This window comes from Pyrus communis, chromosome 9 (assembly GCF_041283825.1).
Source record: "Pyrus communis isolate YQ-2024b chromosome 9, ASM4128382v1, whole genome shotgun sequence".
Lineage (NCBI taxonomy): Eukaryota > Viridiplantae > Streptophyta > Magnoliopsida > Rosales > Rosaceae > Pyrus > Pyrus communis.
The window spans coordinates 2,040,841-2,056,809 of record NC_142573.1 but is presented as its reverse complement, the minus strand read 5'-3'; the positions used below and the strand labels follow the sequence as shown (position 1 = coordinate 2,056,809).

The following is a 15,969-nucleotide window of genomic DNA, read 5'->3' as shown; positions in this document are numbered from 1 at the left end:
ATGACACTTTATATTGGTTTAAAATACTGTTACAGTTATAGTTACATCTCATTTATAGGTGATTAAGTTTCTCTCACTCTATTGGTGGTGGAGAAAAACATCGGGCACATACTATTTGCCTCGTTCGCCCTCACACAAAACCAGCCGTCCCCATGTATTTTGTCACACCCATTGTTCTTGAACCTTACCTTTTGTACGTACGGCCTTAGTGCGGCAGCCCTACTGAATAGTCCATATTCTTGTTCACTTGTAAGTTTCTCTCCATCAATGGCGTAGCCACCCACAAGGCTAAGGTGGGCTGGAGCCCAGGGAGCTTTTTTTTTAATTTTATTTTTGTCAAACAGGGAGGTTTTCTGTTAGGGTAGTGCTATCCATGCACTCATTTTTACTTCTCACACATCTCTCTCAATTATTGGCTGTTGGATCGAATGAATTGAAGATGATCAATGACAAAAAATTAATAAGGGGGTATATTGGAGGTAAAAATAGGTGTGTGAATAACACTATTCTTTTGTGTGAATAACACTATTCTTTTGTGTGAATAGAACTATTCAATAGAGGTTATTATTTAATTTATATTTAGTAGATGATAGGTAATAAATAATACGTTTTATGCTAAAAATGACAAATTAGTTCTATCCTCTGTCCCTTTTTATCCTATTCGTAAAACAAAATGATCATTTATCATATGCGATTTAACCTATGTGCTTCTTTCAAGAAAAAAAAAATAACTTTTTTAAACCACAATAAAATCTCTTATTTCCGCAATTCCTTAATTACTTTCCGTTGCGATTTTTCAATGAATGTCACCTTTGATACGTTCTTAATCTCTTTATTTACTTATTCTTGATTTAATTAGTAGGTTAATTATTTACATGGTCCTTGAATTTATCAGTTAGGGTTATGATTTTAAGAATAGTTTATATTCTATTATTGTTCTTTTATATTGATTATTATATAATTTTATATAAGCAAAAAAATAAACATATGATTTTATGGTACTAATTTCAGCTAGCTCACTCAAGAAAAAAATCCTGACTCCGCCTTGCTCTCCATCTACTGGTGCTGGAGTCTGAATTGACATGTAAAATGTCTGAAACTTTGGCTGGAAATGCACTTTTTGAAAAGAAGATTGAGAACGAGACGACACAAAAAAAGGGTGGAAAAAAGAACCGTGATTTTGTCTCCCTGGCACTTTGATCTCTTTTGTTCTTATATAATCTGCTTTTATCAGTGTTGGATTCTGCTTTTTATTGAATTGTTCCATGTGCTTCTTTGCTTTTATTTTTTTTCCAGTGCAGCCAGCCTTTCTTCAAGATTATACTTTATCAGTGTCCTTTTCCTAAATAGTGAAAATGATTTTACACAAAAAAAAAAAAAAAAAAAAAAAAAAAGAAAAAAGAAGAAGATAGTGAAAATGGATACTCACTAAAATATGAAGAAATGTAGAGTTTTAGCCTACATGCCTCTAGTCAAACCATTTTCACTCTTCATTTCTCAATTGCTTTGATTTGCAACCATTTCGTTCCTCCGTGTTTCACGGCTTTATCGGAAGGTGTGTAGAGTTTTAACTCAGATGTTTACACCATCACTTTCTTTTTGTGTGTCAATCAGCATTGTTGGATGTGGGAGGTAATTTCCCACTGGATCCCCTTGATGGCTGCAGATTAGATCTTTGTGATGTTTGATTGAGGACGACGAAGTCTACTTTTTCTTTTATTCTTTTATTCTTTTATTTTTATTTTATTTTTTTCTGGGGCTTGGTTGGGTTTCATCTCTAGCGTATGCAGGGGCTGGTTCTTGGTCGGCGGTGGAGGAATGAGGCGGCTAGGATTTCATTGTGTGTTTTTCTATTTTGGGCTCGACTATCGGGTTAGGCATCTTTTTGTCGTTCTATTGGGGGTCCAACTTTTGTTTTGTGCTTTGTGTGTAATTAGGCCTTTGTTTATGTACGTATATTGTGCTAGTAGTAAAATTTATCGTTTACCAAAAAAAAGACGAAGAAATGTGTATACAAAGTTTTATTTTACAATAAGATGTATATGTTTAATTACTCTGAGTTTTATATACAAAAGCGAAGATTAAAACGTGAATGCAAAAGGAGGAATTCGGGTCCTCTTTGTGAGGATCTCGGAAATCCGTCAATTATGTCTGTTCATCATATATCGTGCGTTTATAAATTATTTTAAATATTTTTATTTAGAATTAAACATAAACGGTACTTGACAAAAACTGACCGTACAATGTGTCACATCCCAGCCCGGGGTGGATCACTTCCCGGGCCCGCTCTACCACCGTAGCACGATATTGTCCGCTTTGGGCTTACCATTCCCTCACGGTTTTGTTTTTGAGAACTCACGAGCAACTTCCCAGTGGGTCACCCATCATGGGATTGCTCTAGCATCCTTCTCGCTTAACTTCGAAGTTCCTACGGAACCCGAAGCCAGTGAACTCCCAAAAGGCTTCGTGCTAGGTAGGGATGAGAATATACATTTAAGGATCACTCCCCTGGGTGATGTGGGATGTCACAATCCACCCCCCTTAGGGGCCCGATGTCCTCGTCGGCACACCACAGCCAGGGTTAGGCTCTGATACCAAATTATCACATCCCCGCCCGGGGTGGATCACTTCCTGGGCCCGCTCTACCACCGTAGCACGATATTGTCCGCTTTGAGCTTACCATTCCCTCACGGTTTTGTTTTTGGGAACTCACGAGCAACTTCCCAATGGGTCACACATCATGGGATTGCTCTAGCACCCTTCTCGCTTAACTTCGGAGTTCCTACGGAACCCGAAGCCAATGAGCTTCCAAAAGGCCTCGTGCTAGGTAGGGATGAGAATATACATTTAAGGATCACTCCCCTGGGTGATGTGGGATGTCACACAATGTACGATGAAAATACATAATTTACGGATCCCATAATCCTCACCAAAAGGATCCGAACAATGTTGCGATAAACCAATCCGAATTCAGCTCAATGATTTACCAACAACATGTACTTTTACCCCTTTAGCATTCTTGGTTTTGGCTTCACGTCTCCTCTGAAGCCCAATTAAATTAAATATACAAGGCTCAATTGTTACTTTGAACTTCTATTTTCTTGGCAACAAGAGTTGATTGAGTTAGTAAAGATCGTTCTTTTTAATAAACTAAGACATAGGTTCGAGTCTCGCTACGAGCAATCTCATTCGATGGGTTTTCTGTAAAAACAACAAAAAAGGATTGAGCCCCCCTCTGTAGCCCACAAAGAGGCTTGTGATATACCCTGACCCTAAGACAGGGGTAGCCTCCTCTTCTCCTAAACTTTTGGTAATCTTCCACTAACGCGCAATACACACAAGCAACACAGCATGTATAAACATTACATATTGAATGTCGTTGCATCTTTGTTTATCAATAACAAAAATCCTTTATAATGTAATAAAAATAGAGAAATGATAAAAACACATTATTTTTCTTTTTTTTACCTCTCATTGATCTTTTCATTGTTTCTGTTTTATTTATTCACTTCTATGACTATTACCAAAAATAGGCAAGAGTCTAAAAATGGTGGGCGAAAATCTATATACCCTAAAAGTATCACTTTTATTATAATTTTAAGTTCAATTATCTTCGCACGAACCTTACAATTATAGCTTAATTAATTAGTAAACTCCCCTCTTTCCTCTATCTTTCCCATAAACAAACAAGAAAAACAGTTATGTAACCTTCACCTCTCCTCTGTATCATCAAATGACATGTTTGAAAGTCATATAACATTTTTTGGTCATCATTCAAAGTTAGACTAGTCGACGGTATTGAAACGAACCAAACCACCCAATCCATGAGCTCAATTCTTCACTAATTACATTTATTAGCCTTTGCTCATACTCTACTCCAACTTAACACAACAAATCATTATTTTCAGTCTTCTTTCCCACCAACAATATTTGATAGGATAATCTTAAAGAGTTGGTCTAGTGAAAAACGATCAAAGATTTGGAATCTTTAATTTGAGTTTGAACTCTTATTAGTGCATTTTTTGGGATTACCGACTTTATTTTGGCGTACTGTTTGATCTCGGGGCTGAAACACATTGTCGCCTCATGTGAGTTAGACTGCATGAGGAGGAGGATTTAATCTGGCTTCAATGTGCAGCTGGATACCTTTTATATTAAAAAAATATAATAAGATGAAGTATTTAAATATTAGTGAAACCTAAAAATATAACTTTCTATTAGAATAAAGCGATCTTATTATTCTAATTTAAATTTAAAAAAAAATAAAAAAGAAAGAGTTTGAATATGAAAGTAGTAAGTTGAAGATAAAGACTTTATTCATTAAGGCAATATTTTGAGACACAACTGGGACAATAGTCTTACACCATAAATTTTGGATATAATTTTCATAGTCATTAAGGCAATATTTTGAGACACAACTGGGACAATAGTCTTACACCATAAATTTTGGATATAATTTTCATACTATCCATTTTATATTAAACGCGTTCTAAAAAACTATTACACAATTTTATTTTTAAAGGATCAGTTAGTGGAGAAGTTACGATAGTCTATTCTTAAAGGAGCTGAAAAAACTTACAAAGACATTTTAACATTTTTTAATTACCATTATGTATGATTCACTAACACTATAAATTGAACTCAAACCGAACAGTATGAAATAAGGGGGCGTTTGTTGTGCCGGACTATCTCGGACTGGATTAGCTTCAAGGACTAAGCTGGACTAGACTAAACTGGACTAACTTAGTGAAGCGTTTGGTGTAGTATTGGACTAAGAAGCTGGATAATAACAAATTCTAATATTATATTATTTAATATATAAATTATTAATATTTTATTATGATCTTATCTTTTTCTCCATCTTTTCCTACCATTTTCGTCCCACTCTTTTCCTCTTCTCTCATCGTCCCACCCTCTCCCTCTTTTTTTCCTCTTAGACCTCTCAATTTATGTCTCTTTCTCATTCTTGGTCAAACTCTTTATTGATTTCAGTCTCTATTTCTCTGTCCTCCCTCCCTCTCTAGCTATACGTTGTTCGAACGGAACCTCACGACTCCAATTTTCCCGACGAGTTGCAGGTTTCCTGATGTGTTTTCCGGCCAACCCTCGTTAAATTGGATGAAGTTAGCACCACCAAAAAATTCATCACCATCCCTGGACCGAGATCTTAGCTTTGAATGCTCGAATCTATCATGGATTTGAAGAAACCCAAACAGGGCGAGACTTCCAGGCCATTTTCCGGCCACATTCGACCACATTTTGGCCTCGATTCAGGTAAAATCGTAATCTTGTCACTCCCAGCTTCAATTTGGTATATTTTATATGAAAATTGGTTGTGAAATGGATCTGAAAGAGAGTCGGAAAGTTAATGATTGATCTAGGTGACCAGAGATGATGAGGAGTCTATCGGGAGTGATCGTTGAACATGACGAGGACGAGAAAGAGAGGATAGTCTTAGCTAGTCCCATGGTTATTGGGGGGTCTCGCTAAGACCTCTTAATGAAGGGTTTTGTCCATGCTAGTCCCCTTTAGTCTCATTAATGTTAATCCCAGCATGGAACAAACACAGTATTGGACTAATAGCTAGTCCAGTCCAGTCCAGTCCAACTTAGTAAGGGCAAACAAACGCCCCCTAAGAGTCTAATATTCGGCCCGACAGGGGGGGTCAACCTCTAGCTAACAGAATGTGTTACAAGTCATGTAACTCCCAACTACTGCCAACACTCTTGCTATCCCCACATTATCAGTGACAGGTTTGAAAAGTCAATGATTTAGGTTATGGTTATTGGGCCACCGGTGGGCCGAGGAAAACAAATATCACGCAACAACTTTCCATGATCGTGTGAATAGGGACATGTACGAATCCACGACACGACAGCCCATCGGCGGGACGTACGAAGGTGCCCGTTTTAAATTTTCAAGTTCTTTCATCGGAACGCAATAAAAACGTAAAAAAAAATGTAATAAAGATCAACATCTACGTCATTTAAGTCATATATGGCTAACAACTCAATATCATGACGAGAAAATCAATTCATTTTGGTAATAAATCAAATTCCGACGTGATATAGTCGGTTCACATATATGATAACACGATGATAATGCATTTATATTTTTTATTAATATTATACCTAATTCATGTTATAATATAAACATGTTAGTATTAAGTAATGCAACGTGATAATGTAACGTTTCGAAGCCCATAATTTGGCCCATAATATTAAGCCCTAATACAATAATTAGCATCTTCTTTCTCTCGTTCATTATTAAGCATTTAAGCCTAATACACAACGCAACTAACACAAAGACAAATGGGTGATGAGTCCAATGATGGTGTCACCATTCTCCCTTGTCTTAGGAACTCTCGGCGACACTGTCATTGGTCACATAAGCCAAAACATTCGAGCAACCACCCTATTTCTCTCTCTATATATATATCCACAGACAAACCCTATTAGGCAGGTGCTAATAACAAATTAACACTAGGAAAAAAAAAATATTAGTACCAACAATTTTTCCATAGCCAAGTTCGTATAATTTGCAAAGCTTTCGATCCCCTCCATGGCCACCGGTATGAAGGAAGGTTCTCTTCCTACCTTCCCGGCAATCGACCGCTGCCCTTCAATCGGTCGCGAAAAACACACCGTCGTGGCGGACATGGACGGCACTTTGCTAAGAGGACGGAGCTCCTTCCCTTACTTTGCCCTCGTCGCCTTCGAGGCCGGTGGCATACTAAGGCTTCTGTTTCTGCTACTGGCGTCTCCACTCATTGGTCTGCTGTACTACTTTGTCTCGGAGTCAGCCGGCATTCGTGTCATGGTTTTCGCCACTTTCGCCGGCATGAGAGTCTCCGACATAGAATCTGTGGCGCGTGCGATCCTCCCCAAGTTCTATTCCGCCGACTTGCACCCCGAGACGTGGAGAGTCTTTTCTTCGTGTGGGAAACGCTGCGTTCTGACCGCAAACCCGAGGATAATGGTGGAGCCGTTTTTGAAGGAGTTTTTGGGCGCTGACATGGTTCTCGGGACTGAGATCGCCACCTACAAAAGCAGAGCCACAGGTTGGGTCCTCAGTCCTGGGGTTCTGGTCGACGGAGGCAAGGCCAACGCACTTACCAAAGCGTTCGGCACTGAGCCCTCATCAGCTCCTGATGTCGGGCTTGGCGACCGAGAAACGGACTACGCATTCATGAAGTTATGCAAGGAAAGCTATGTAGTTCCTGCTACGCCGGAAGTCGAGGCAGTGAGCCTCGACAAATTGCCAAAACCGATAGTATTTCACGACGGACGGCTGGTTCAGAAGCCATCGCCGCTCTTGGCTTTGCTCATAATTCTTTGGATCCCGGTCGGTTTTCCTTTAGCTTGCTTGAGAATAGCAGCTGGCTCACTGCTTCCTATGCCCGTCGTATACTACGCGTTTTGGGCGTTGGGCGTACGGGTGTACATTAAAGGAACCCCACCGCCTCCCGCCAAGAAATCAACAGGCCGCACCGGAGTCCTTTTCATTTGCTCACACCGCACTCTCCTCGACCCGATTTTTCTCTCAATCGCTCTGGGCCGGCCCATCCCGGCCGTGACCTACTCTGTCTCCCGCCTCTCCGAACTCATCTCGCCAATTAAAACCGTCCGACTCACACGGAACCGGGTCAAGGACGCGAACCAGATTAAAGACCTCTTAGAACAAGGCGACCTCGTCATATGCCCTGAGGGAACAACGTGCCGAGAACCCTTTTTGCTCCGATTCTCCGCCCTGTTTGCAGAGCTGACCGACGAGCTCGTCCCCGTAGCCATGTCGAACCGCATGAGCATGTTCCACGGGACGACGGCCCGAGGGTGGAAGGGGATGGACCCGTTCTACTTCTTCATGAACCCGAGCCCGGCGTACGAAGTCACGTTTTTAAACAAGCTGCCGTACGAGCTGACTTGTGGAGCCGGAAAGTCGAGCCACGACGTGGCGAATTACATACAGAGGAACATCGCGGCGAGCCTGTCGTATGAGTGCACCACCTTCACGCGGAAGGACAAGTACAGGGCTTTGGCGGGGAATGACGGCATCGTCGAGGAAAAGTCTAAGCGCGCGGCTGCAGCCGAGAAAATTATGGGCTGCTAGCCATAACGTGATTAATTAAGACATAAATTATATATAAATTAGCGTGTGTGTTCTGTTTTTGTTCCTTCTCATAAAGTTAATCTCAGATAATCACATGCATATTGGATAACAACGGATGCATGGGAATGCATGTCGATATATTTTTTAGTGTGCCAAAAACACAGTCAGATTATGACATTAATAGTATCGAATTGTGGTCTTGACACACTAAAAAATTTCTCATGCATGGCAATTAATTAATTAATTAATATATTGTAGCAGTTTAAATGTATTTTTCCTTTGGTTTGGTACTTTCACCTAGATTTAGAGGTTTTCAATTGGGAGTTAATTTTGATTAGCCAAAGGCTAATTGCCCCATTAAATAATATTTTTCCTTTGATTGATATTTTCGCCTTGATTTAGAGGTTTCGTGCAAGACAATACAAATGTCGCTATTGCATTTGTTTGTGAACTTTATCATAGTTTGTCAAAAAGATATCACAAATTCAAATGCTGATTAAAACCAAAGAGTTTTTTTATATCGCGTTAGTTGGGAACACATTTAAAGGTTAACTGATAAAAAAACCTAGAGCCAGAAAATATCCCTAGAGAATCCCCAAATTAAGGAGATGTAAAAAAAATGTCAGTTGGACAAAAACAAAAATTTTTAATAGCAAAAGTGACTCCAACAGTCCAACTGATGAGCCAAATGCTGACTTAAATTGAAGCAGGTGCTCCTAAACATTTTTAATTTGATTAAGATAGGGTCCACAATAAATACAACCGTTTTGGTTTCTTTGAAATTATTACTTTCCACTTTCTTTAATAAATAAGGAAAATAATATAAAATGAAAAATTCTAATATATCGATAGAGTAAGAAGTTTTGCAGGATACCAAATTGCCATATAAGCCTATAAATTTAAATTTGATGTTTTACATTTGACATCTCCTTTTAGAATGTGCTTAAAAACTCATCAAGTTCGGACAAAATTGTCTCAGGAAATTAATCAATCTTTAAAGAGTAATGTTACATTTACTATATATTTGTATCATCATTTGTATTATATTTCTAATAGAGATGGGATCCACCAATACATGAAATCTCATCTTTATGAGAAATATAATAAAAATAATTGTGCAAATATATGATAAGAATATTTTTTTTATCTTCGAAACATACGTAAGTTAAAAGTGTGGCCGAAAGTCAATATAAACTGGCCAACAATAAAGAGGTCGGGTAGGAGCAAAATATGTCCCTGGGAGTTGGAATTCCCACAATATTTCTAGGCCCAATATTTAACATTGTGTTGCACAATGCAAGCCCAGATATTTGTTATAAAATTGCCGTTGAGACCCAAGATGAGGGCTGCATAATATTTGGATATTTCATACGACCAATGGAATCGAGAGTTCCGCGTGGGTCATTTTTTTTAAGTATAATTAAGAGTTTGGGATGAATGAGAAGTTGACTTAGTTGTACTGCCTAACTACGCCTAACTCATAACTTATAAAGAGTGTTGGTCGATTAAACAGCAGGACGATGGCCATGAAAATTCAAATCCGATAAAGAACATGAATAAACTAACCTGCCGAATCAACTAGTTACGAACCCGAAAACAGACGGCGTTAAAGCGAACGACCTATACCTTGGTGTCATGATAAGTTTCAGACCCCTGATGAGTAAGACGATGCAACATTGCTGCAAAACATGAGTTTGATCCAACACTGCACTGATCTACTATATGTGAGAGCTATCCAATCAAACAATTCTACCGAAATTTCTCTAGAGACCCTTTATTTGTTTTTCTTTCTTTGGACTAGCCTTTTGACTTTGTACAACCCTACATTACCTCAAACTCACGGAACCTTCCAGAAAATAACAATTGGGGGCTTTGACCGCGGACAACAGAAACAAAACCGGACCAAAACGGTGCAGTGGGCGCCCATTTTATTTGTCCCAACCGAAGAAAAAGCTAAAAAATCGAATTAATTAATTAACTTTTTGCAAGAAAACTATTTAATTTGCCAAACAACCCATCAATTTAGTACATTTTCAGCATAAACCCCCAACGAAGGGACAAAGTCTTCCATCTTCGTCTCCCTCCGATTCTGTGACATTTCTTGCAGACCTTTACCAAAACCCTAGATTTTCTCATGGATCGTGGATATTCTCTCGCACTTTCTCTCTGTTTCCTCTGCATTTTCCCTCACCTCGTCCATTCCAGAACCCGCGTCCCGGGATCGCTCGACGAGAAAACGTATTCCTATCCCTCTCACTCTCTACGTATTTTTTGGTGTACATTTTCGTAGTTTCGTTGAATTAATTTTTGTTTGGAAATTGTGTGAATTTTCAGGGAGGGATCGGTGATCAGATTGAGAAGGGGAGCTTCATCTGCTACCTTCGATCCGACTCGTGTCAGTCAGCTCTCATGGCGTCCAAGGTGGGTTTTTTTATTTTTCTCTCAATTGCATTTCTAATAATTTCTGCTGAATTTATCTTTTTATTATTGTTTCATTAATTTTATTGTTTTTTTCCCTTAATTTTACGTGTGATCGACAATCTGCAGGGCGTTTTTGTATAAGGGTTTTCTTTCTGAGGAGGAATGTGATCATCTAATTGAAATAGTAAATGATTTTGTTTCCTATATTTTCATTGAATTTTGTGTTTTTAGTCCATCTAGAATTCACTAATTAGAGTCTCTAATCAGTATTAATTTGGTTATAATTTGAATTTTGGTTTGTGTGAATTTCGCGGAGTAGGCGAAGGATAAGCTAGAAAAGTCTATGGTGGCCGATAACGAGTCTGGTAAGAGTATAGAGAGTGAAGTCCGGACGAGCTCCGGAATGTTCCTTCTGAAAGCTCAGGTTTGTGAAGTCCTCTGTTTTTTTGTCAATCTCTCTGCTTTCTTGAATTAGTCATTTTACTTCGTCCAATGATTTTGAATTACTTCATTAATGCCGCAATGGTTTCGATCTAATGTGGTGTGTTTCTATTTTCCTTCACTCTTTATAATTCAATGTACTTTTGAATGTTCGTCTACATACCATGTTACGTATTGATTTATACTGTAAACAGTAGTTTCAACTCGTACGAGTTCCTCCACGCAGTTTTGAACCTACTTGTTCAGCGGAATGGTTAACTTGCATTTGGTGTTGTCCAATTTGTGGAATTAGAACTGAAACGTCTAACATTCATTGGGTTAATAGTTATGTTTTTTTCCTCGGTCGTTGATAGACAATTGAACTCAGAGCAAGTGTATGCGTTAACACGATCATCTTCTTGCATCTTATTTAAATAAACTTAAGCTGTAGACTTTTCATATCAAAAAAAGTCTGAACGTGATCATTGATCCAAACCTTCGTATATTTGTGTTCGGAAGAAGAGAAGTTTCTATTTTTGTTTAGCTGTCAAGTATTAATCCTGTCTTACTATGCCCTGAGATTCAAACCCATTACGCTTCTACATTAGATGATAATCCCATCATGTGCAAAAGCTTATGTGGTAAACGTAGCCACTGGGATGGGTTTTTTTTTGCATTTATTAGAAAATGAAAACCATGTTCCGTTCCTATAGTGTCTCGCTTTCTCTGACTTTTGAATTCAGACGGTTTACTTGGTGTTCTATGTTTCACCTTAGGATGAAGTAGTTGCTAACATTGAAGCCAGGATTGCTGCATGGACCTTTCTTCCAGTTGGTAAATTTCTCGTGCGCTTTTGATTTACAGTTTATTGGACTATTAAGAAAGTGCCATATTTCATCTTTATTGAACTTCCTTTTCTTTTCTAATCAGAAAATGGGGAGTCCATTCAGATACTGCACTATGAACACGGTCAAAAGTACGAACCGCATTTTGATTATTTTCATGACAAGGCTAACCAACAATTGGGTGGCCACCGTATTGCCACAGTATTGATGTATCTCTCTAATGTTGAAAAGGGTGGGGAAACAGTCTTTCCTAATTCGGAGGTAATTGGTTACTTGCAAGACTGAATTAGTTTGCCCTCCTTTCCTTTCTCCTTCCTTACCTCTTGAATTTCATTCATCTTCTTATGCGTTGACAGGGGAAACTGTCTCAAATTAAGGATGATGACGCTTCTGATTGTGCTAGAGACGGCTATTCAGGTAATCACATTATGATATGGTCATGTAAACTAAATGTATTTGAAATTTTCTGCTTAATTCTCTTTTAACTGATTCACAAGTGGGTATGGGGGTATGTCGATACTTACAATTTAACCATTTCATGTCCCATGTACAGTGCGGGAGGGGGTAGTGAATTATATTTTGAAATCTATACGCATCATATGTGCTGTTATACTGTTCTATCTGTGTTGTAGCCACTTATTTACTATGTCTATGTATCCTTACAGTGAAACCGTACAAGGGTGATGCCCTGATGTTCTTCAGTCTCCATCCCAATGCAACCATCGATCCAAACAGCTTGCACGGGAGTTGCCCTGTCATTGAGGGCGAGAAATGGTCTGCAACCAAGTGGATTCATGTGAGATCTTTCGAGAAGTCGCTATTAAAGTCTGCAACTGGCAAGGGTTGTTCAGACGAGAATGATAACTGCCCCCTGTGGGCTAAAGCCGGTGAATGTCAAAAGAACCCGACTTATATGATAGGCACACAGGGCCTTCCTGGATATTGCAGGAAGAGTTGCGAGGCGTGTTCGTCCTAGGGGAGGTCAATATTTACAGAGCGTGGTTAAATGCTTAGGTGTACATAACATTGAGCTCTGCCATAGTGAGATATATGTTCGGAGCTGCTGTGCCCAGATCGAAACTTTAGAACATTATTCATTTGTTGCGCAGTTTACTATTACAAAGATGAAAATTTTAATTTGGAGTCTTAACGAAACACTCATGGTACTGTTCACCTTTTACGTTGAGGACATTTTGGGAGTCTTAAACGGTTATCCCTTATCCGTTGAAGCATCACGAGCTGTAAAAGCTTATGTCCAACTGTTTAATTCTGAATTGCTAACTTTCAACTTGTTCCCTCTAGTTGTTTCATTGTTATTTATTCTGCTTGTGCCTTTAACCAAATAATTCATACAATTTGAAACAGCTGGGTGAGAGAGAGAGAGCGCATAGGTTGGTTTGTGATGTGATGTTAAACCGTTTTCAAAGAGAGATTTTTCAATGTGTCAGAAATACTGTTCGGTACATCAAGTGTAATAATATAATTGGTTGGAAACTTGAAATAAAGAATTCAACCAATTGTAATATGACACTTCGTTTACCAAACCGTGTTCTTAGCACACTAAAAATTTCTCTTCTAAGAGATGATAATGTTCATGCAATTCTGGTTAATTGAGAGCCTATTAGCATGCATTCCTTGCCTTCTTCTCTTTGCTAATTTCTTTCCTCTTTTTAAATTGCACTTGCAAAGCTTGGAACTTGCATCACCATTACATAATTACTCTCTCTCTCTCTCTCTCTCTCTCTCTCTCTCTCTCTCTCAATGGGAAGGCCGCCTTGCTGCGATAAATCGAACGTGAAGCGAGGCCTCTGGACTGCAGCGGAGGATGCAAAAATTCTTGCATATGTATCGAAACATGGAGTCGGAAATTGGACGTTAAAAAAGCAGGTTCGATTTTTATGGTTAAGTTCGTTAATTGTTTATATAGCGTCTGTTTGATAACTATTTCGTTAGTTCTTCCAACGCTTAAAACTTACGTGTTTGCATGATGTGTTTGTCTGCAGGACTCAACAGATGTGGGAAGAGTTACAGCCTTAGGTGGACTAATTACCTGAGGCCTGACCTCAAGCATGACAACTTCACTCCTCAAGAGGAAGAGCACATCATTGACCTGCACAAGGCCATAAGAAGCAGGTGGAGTAATTTTTCTTTTACTTTTCTCCTTTCATGTGAACGTAACTGGTAAAATATAACATAAATAACCAAGATTATATCTTTAAGTATATAAAAACCAAGAAAATAACCCAGATTAACATGAGAAGAAGTAAATAAAGGATCTAGAAAATTAGTGAATTTCCCAATAAAAACAACAAATTAAAAATTTTAATGTACATGTAAAAGAAATTCTGTGTTTTTAATGAGTTAATAGTATTGTAGACGTCATACTGTGATTTGTAGCTAGACGTCATATTGTGATTTGTAGTTAAGTAAGGAGTCAAACAGTATTTTCCCCTAACTTGGTTGGTGTGATATTTTGGTTTTAACAAATTCTTTTAGGAATAAGGGACTTGTAGCTCAAGTGATTATAGATGATCATTATTCTTTGTGCACTCGAAATCATAGGTACATTACCCTGTCTCACCATCACTTGTATCAAAACAAAAAATTAGATGAATCCAAAACCATTAAGACATTCATTTGTAGTGAAGAAAATGGACGAATACAGTTCTACGTCACTAAATTTAATCCAACGGTCATGTGGTTTTGGATTTGGGTGATTTATGGTAGACATGATCTTTGAGGAAGACCTAAAAGATAGATAATTTGGATCGTTAAAAGACATTACAGAATGACCCTAAGAAGCCGTGTGTCAAAAGCGTGTTCCCGGATCCTAACCCTATATATATACATGTATATATAACTAACTGTTTAACAGCCTGTGTTAATTCTGTTAGAAGTGCAGGTACAACGACTCTCTCTCTCTCTCTCACTCCATGCTTATGTAGTGCAGGTGGTCTCTCATTGCAAAACGACTACCAGGAAGGACAGACAATGATGTCAAAAACTACTGGAACACCAAGCTCAAAAAGAAGCGTTCCAAGATGGGAATTGACCCTGTCACCCACAAACCCTACTCTCAGATCCTCTCCGACTACGGAAACATCAGCGGCCTCCCAAGCACCGCCGGGAATCATCCGTTCTCGTCCTTTTTCAAGCAATCGAAAAGCACATTCGCACCCGAATTAAACTCTTCCTGCATCACAGGAACCCCATACACCAATGTGATCATGAACCCTAATATTAATGGACAAGGATCAGAGTACAATTCCTCTGCTAGCACACTTGGCTTTTTGGCTCATCGGTTTCAAGAGAGAGTGCAAATTGAGCAGCCACACATTTTAAATGAAGTAACCTCATCTTGCTCCTCATCATCCTCTCCTCGTGCCACAGACCATCAATTAATTTCGCAACCAACTTACACGTGCCGGGAATCACACGAGGCTCAGATTACGCTGTCCTCTTCTTCGTTTAATCGGAGGGAGTATCTTCTGCACGATCCTTTTACATCAGCTGATCATTTGAAGCAAGAACAAGATTTGCATGGGGTGATGATGTCATCTTCTGAAAACCCTACACTTGGAGTGCAAGGCAGCTCCGATGCAATTGAGGGATGTGATTTTGTAGGTCAAAGAAGCTATGGCTTGCCTGATCACCAAACTTCTTCGACTTCCATGTGTTCGTTTGTGGAGACTATCTTGGATCAAGACAGTGAGATGCAGGCAGCTTTTCCTCAACTTTTGGATGCTTCTTTCGATTATTAATTAGTTAAACTATTTTTGATATGAGGATATCCTATAAACTATTATAATTTAGAAAAAGAGGATTCGAATTTGGATGCAACGGGCGAGCATACTACCATTATACTCGCAATAACTCATATGTGCATTAATGTAGTTAATTTCTTGTCTTAGCTTTAATATGTTCCGTTAACTACATAATGAAAGCTTTAATTTTCATATCCAATTAATCCTATATGGTTTATACCCTTCCATAACTTCTGCATCTGTTTTCACTTACCACCAAGGATGAGCCCGCAATAATCAATATCAAATTATTTAAGGTTGAGGTTTGGTTACACAGAAGAGAAATAACAAAATAACGTCGCGAGGTCAAGAGATCTCAAAAATATCAGACAATAATAACTACTTACAAGAAGATAGAGCTTACTCAAAAT

General features: G+C 38.7%; 2 protein-coding genes and 1 pseudogene across 3 annotated transcripts; all 3 read left to right on the top strand.

Annotated features, from left to right (window-relative positions):
• The first annotated feature begins 6,308 nt into the window (after positions 1–6,308).
• Positions 6,309–8,491, top strand: LOC137739099 (glycerol-3-phosphate acyltransferase RAM2 pseudogene; annotated as a pseudogene). The gene has a single exon (XR_015966219.1). The product of XR_015966219.1 is annotated as a glycerol-3-phosphate acyltransferase RAM2 pseudogene (transcript).
• Positions 8,492–10,025: 1,534 nt separating this feature from the next.
• On the top strand, positions 10,026–13,096 carry LOC137739102 (putative prolyl 4-hydroxylase 7). The gene is made up of 8 exons (XM_068478591.2): positions 10,026–10,347; positions 10,444–10,530; positions 10,657–10,714; positions 10,850–10,954; positions 11,727–11,784; positions 11,881–12,056; positions 12,152–12,212; positions 12,461–13,096. Exons 1-8 carry the CDS (start codon positions 10,244–10,246, stop codon positions 12,769–12,771), a joined length of 960 nt encoding a protein of 319 aa, XP_068334692.2. The 5' UTR covers positions 10,026–10,243; the 3' UTR covers positions 12,772–13,096.
• A 318-nt stretch (positions 13,097–13,414) lies between these two features.
• LOC137739103 (transcription factor MYB35-like) lies at positions 13,415–15,635 on the top strand. Its single transcript, XM_088699645.1, has 3 exons — positions 13,415–13,681; positions 13,791–13,928; positions 14,746–15,635. The coding sequence occupies exons 1-3, from the start codon at positions 13,557–13,559 to the stop codon at positions 15,554–15,556; spliced, it is 1,074 nt and encodes a 357-aa protein (XP_088555771.1). The 5' UTR covers positions 13,415–13,556; the 3' UTR covers positions 15,557–15,635.
• Positions 15,636–15,969: the final 334 nt, after the last annotated feature.

Bases quoted from the DNA above. Each gene is read 5' to 3' on its own strand.
- LOC137739103 (XM_088699645.1), top strand. From the start codon at position 13,557: ATGGGAAGGCCGCCTTGCTGCGATAAATCGAACGTGAAGCGAGGCCTC. The intron at 13,682-13,790 runs GGTTCGATTTTT...CATGATGTGTTT, and splicing joins AATTGGACGTTAAAAAAGCA to GTCTGCAGGACTCAACAGAT. The intron at 13,929-14,745 runs GTGGAGTAATTT...TATGTAGTGCAG, and splicing joins CACAAGGCCATAAGAAGCAG to GTGGTCTCTCATTGCAAAAC.
- LOC137739102 (XM_068478591.2), top strand. From the start codon at position 10,244: ATGGATCGTGGATATTCTCTCGCACTTTCTCTCTGTTTCCTCTGCATT. The intron at 10,715-10,849 runs GTAAATGATTTT...TTCGCGGAGTAG, and splicing joins GTGATCATCTAATTGAAATA to GCGAAGGATAAGCTAGAAAA. The intron at 11,785-11,880 runs GTAAATTTCTCG...TTTTCTAATCAG, and splicing joins ATGGACCTTTCTTCCAGTTG to AAAATGGGGAGTCCATTCAG.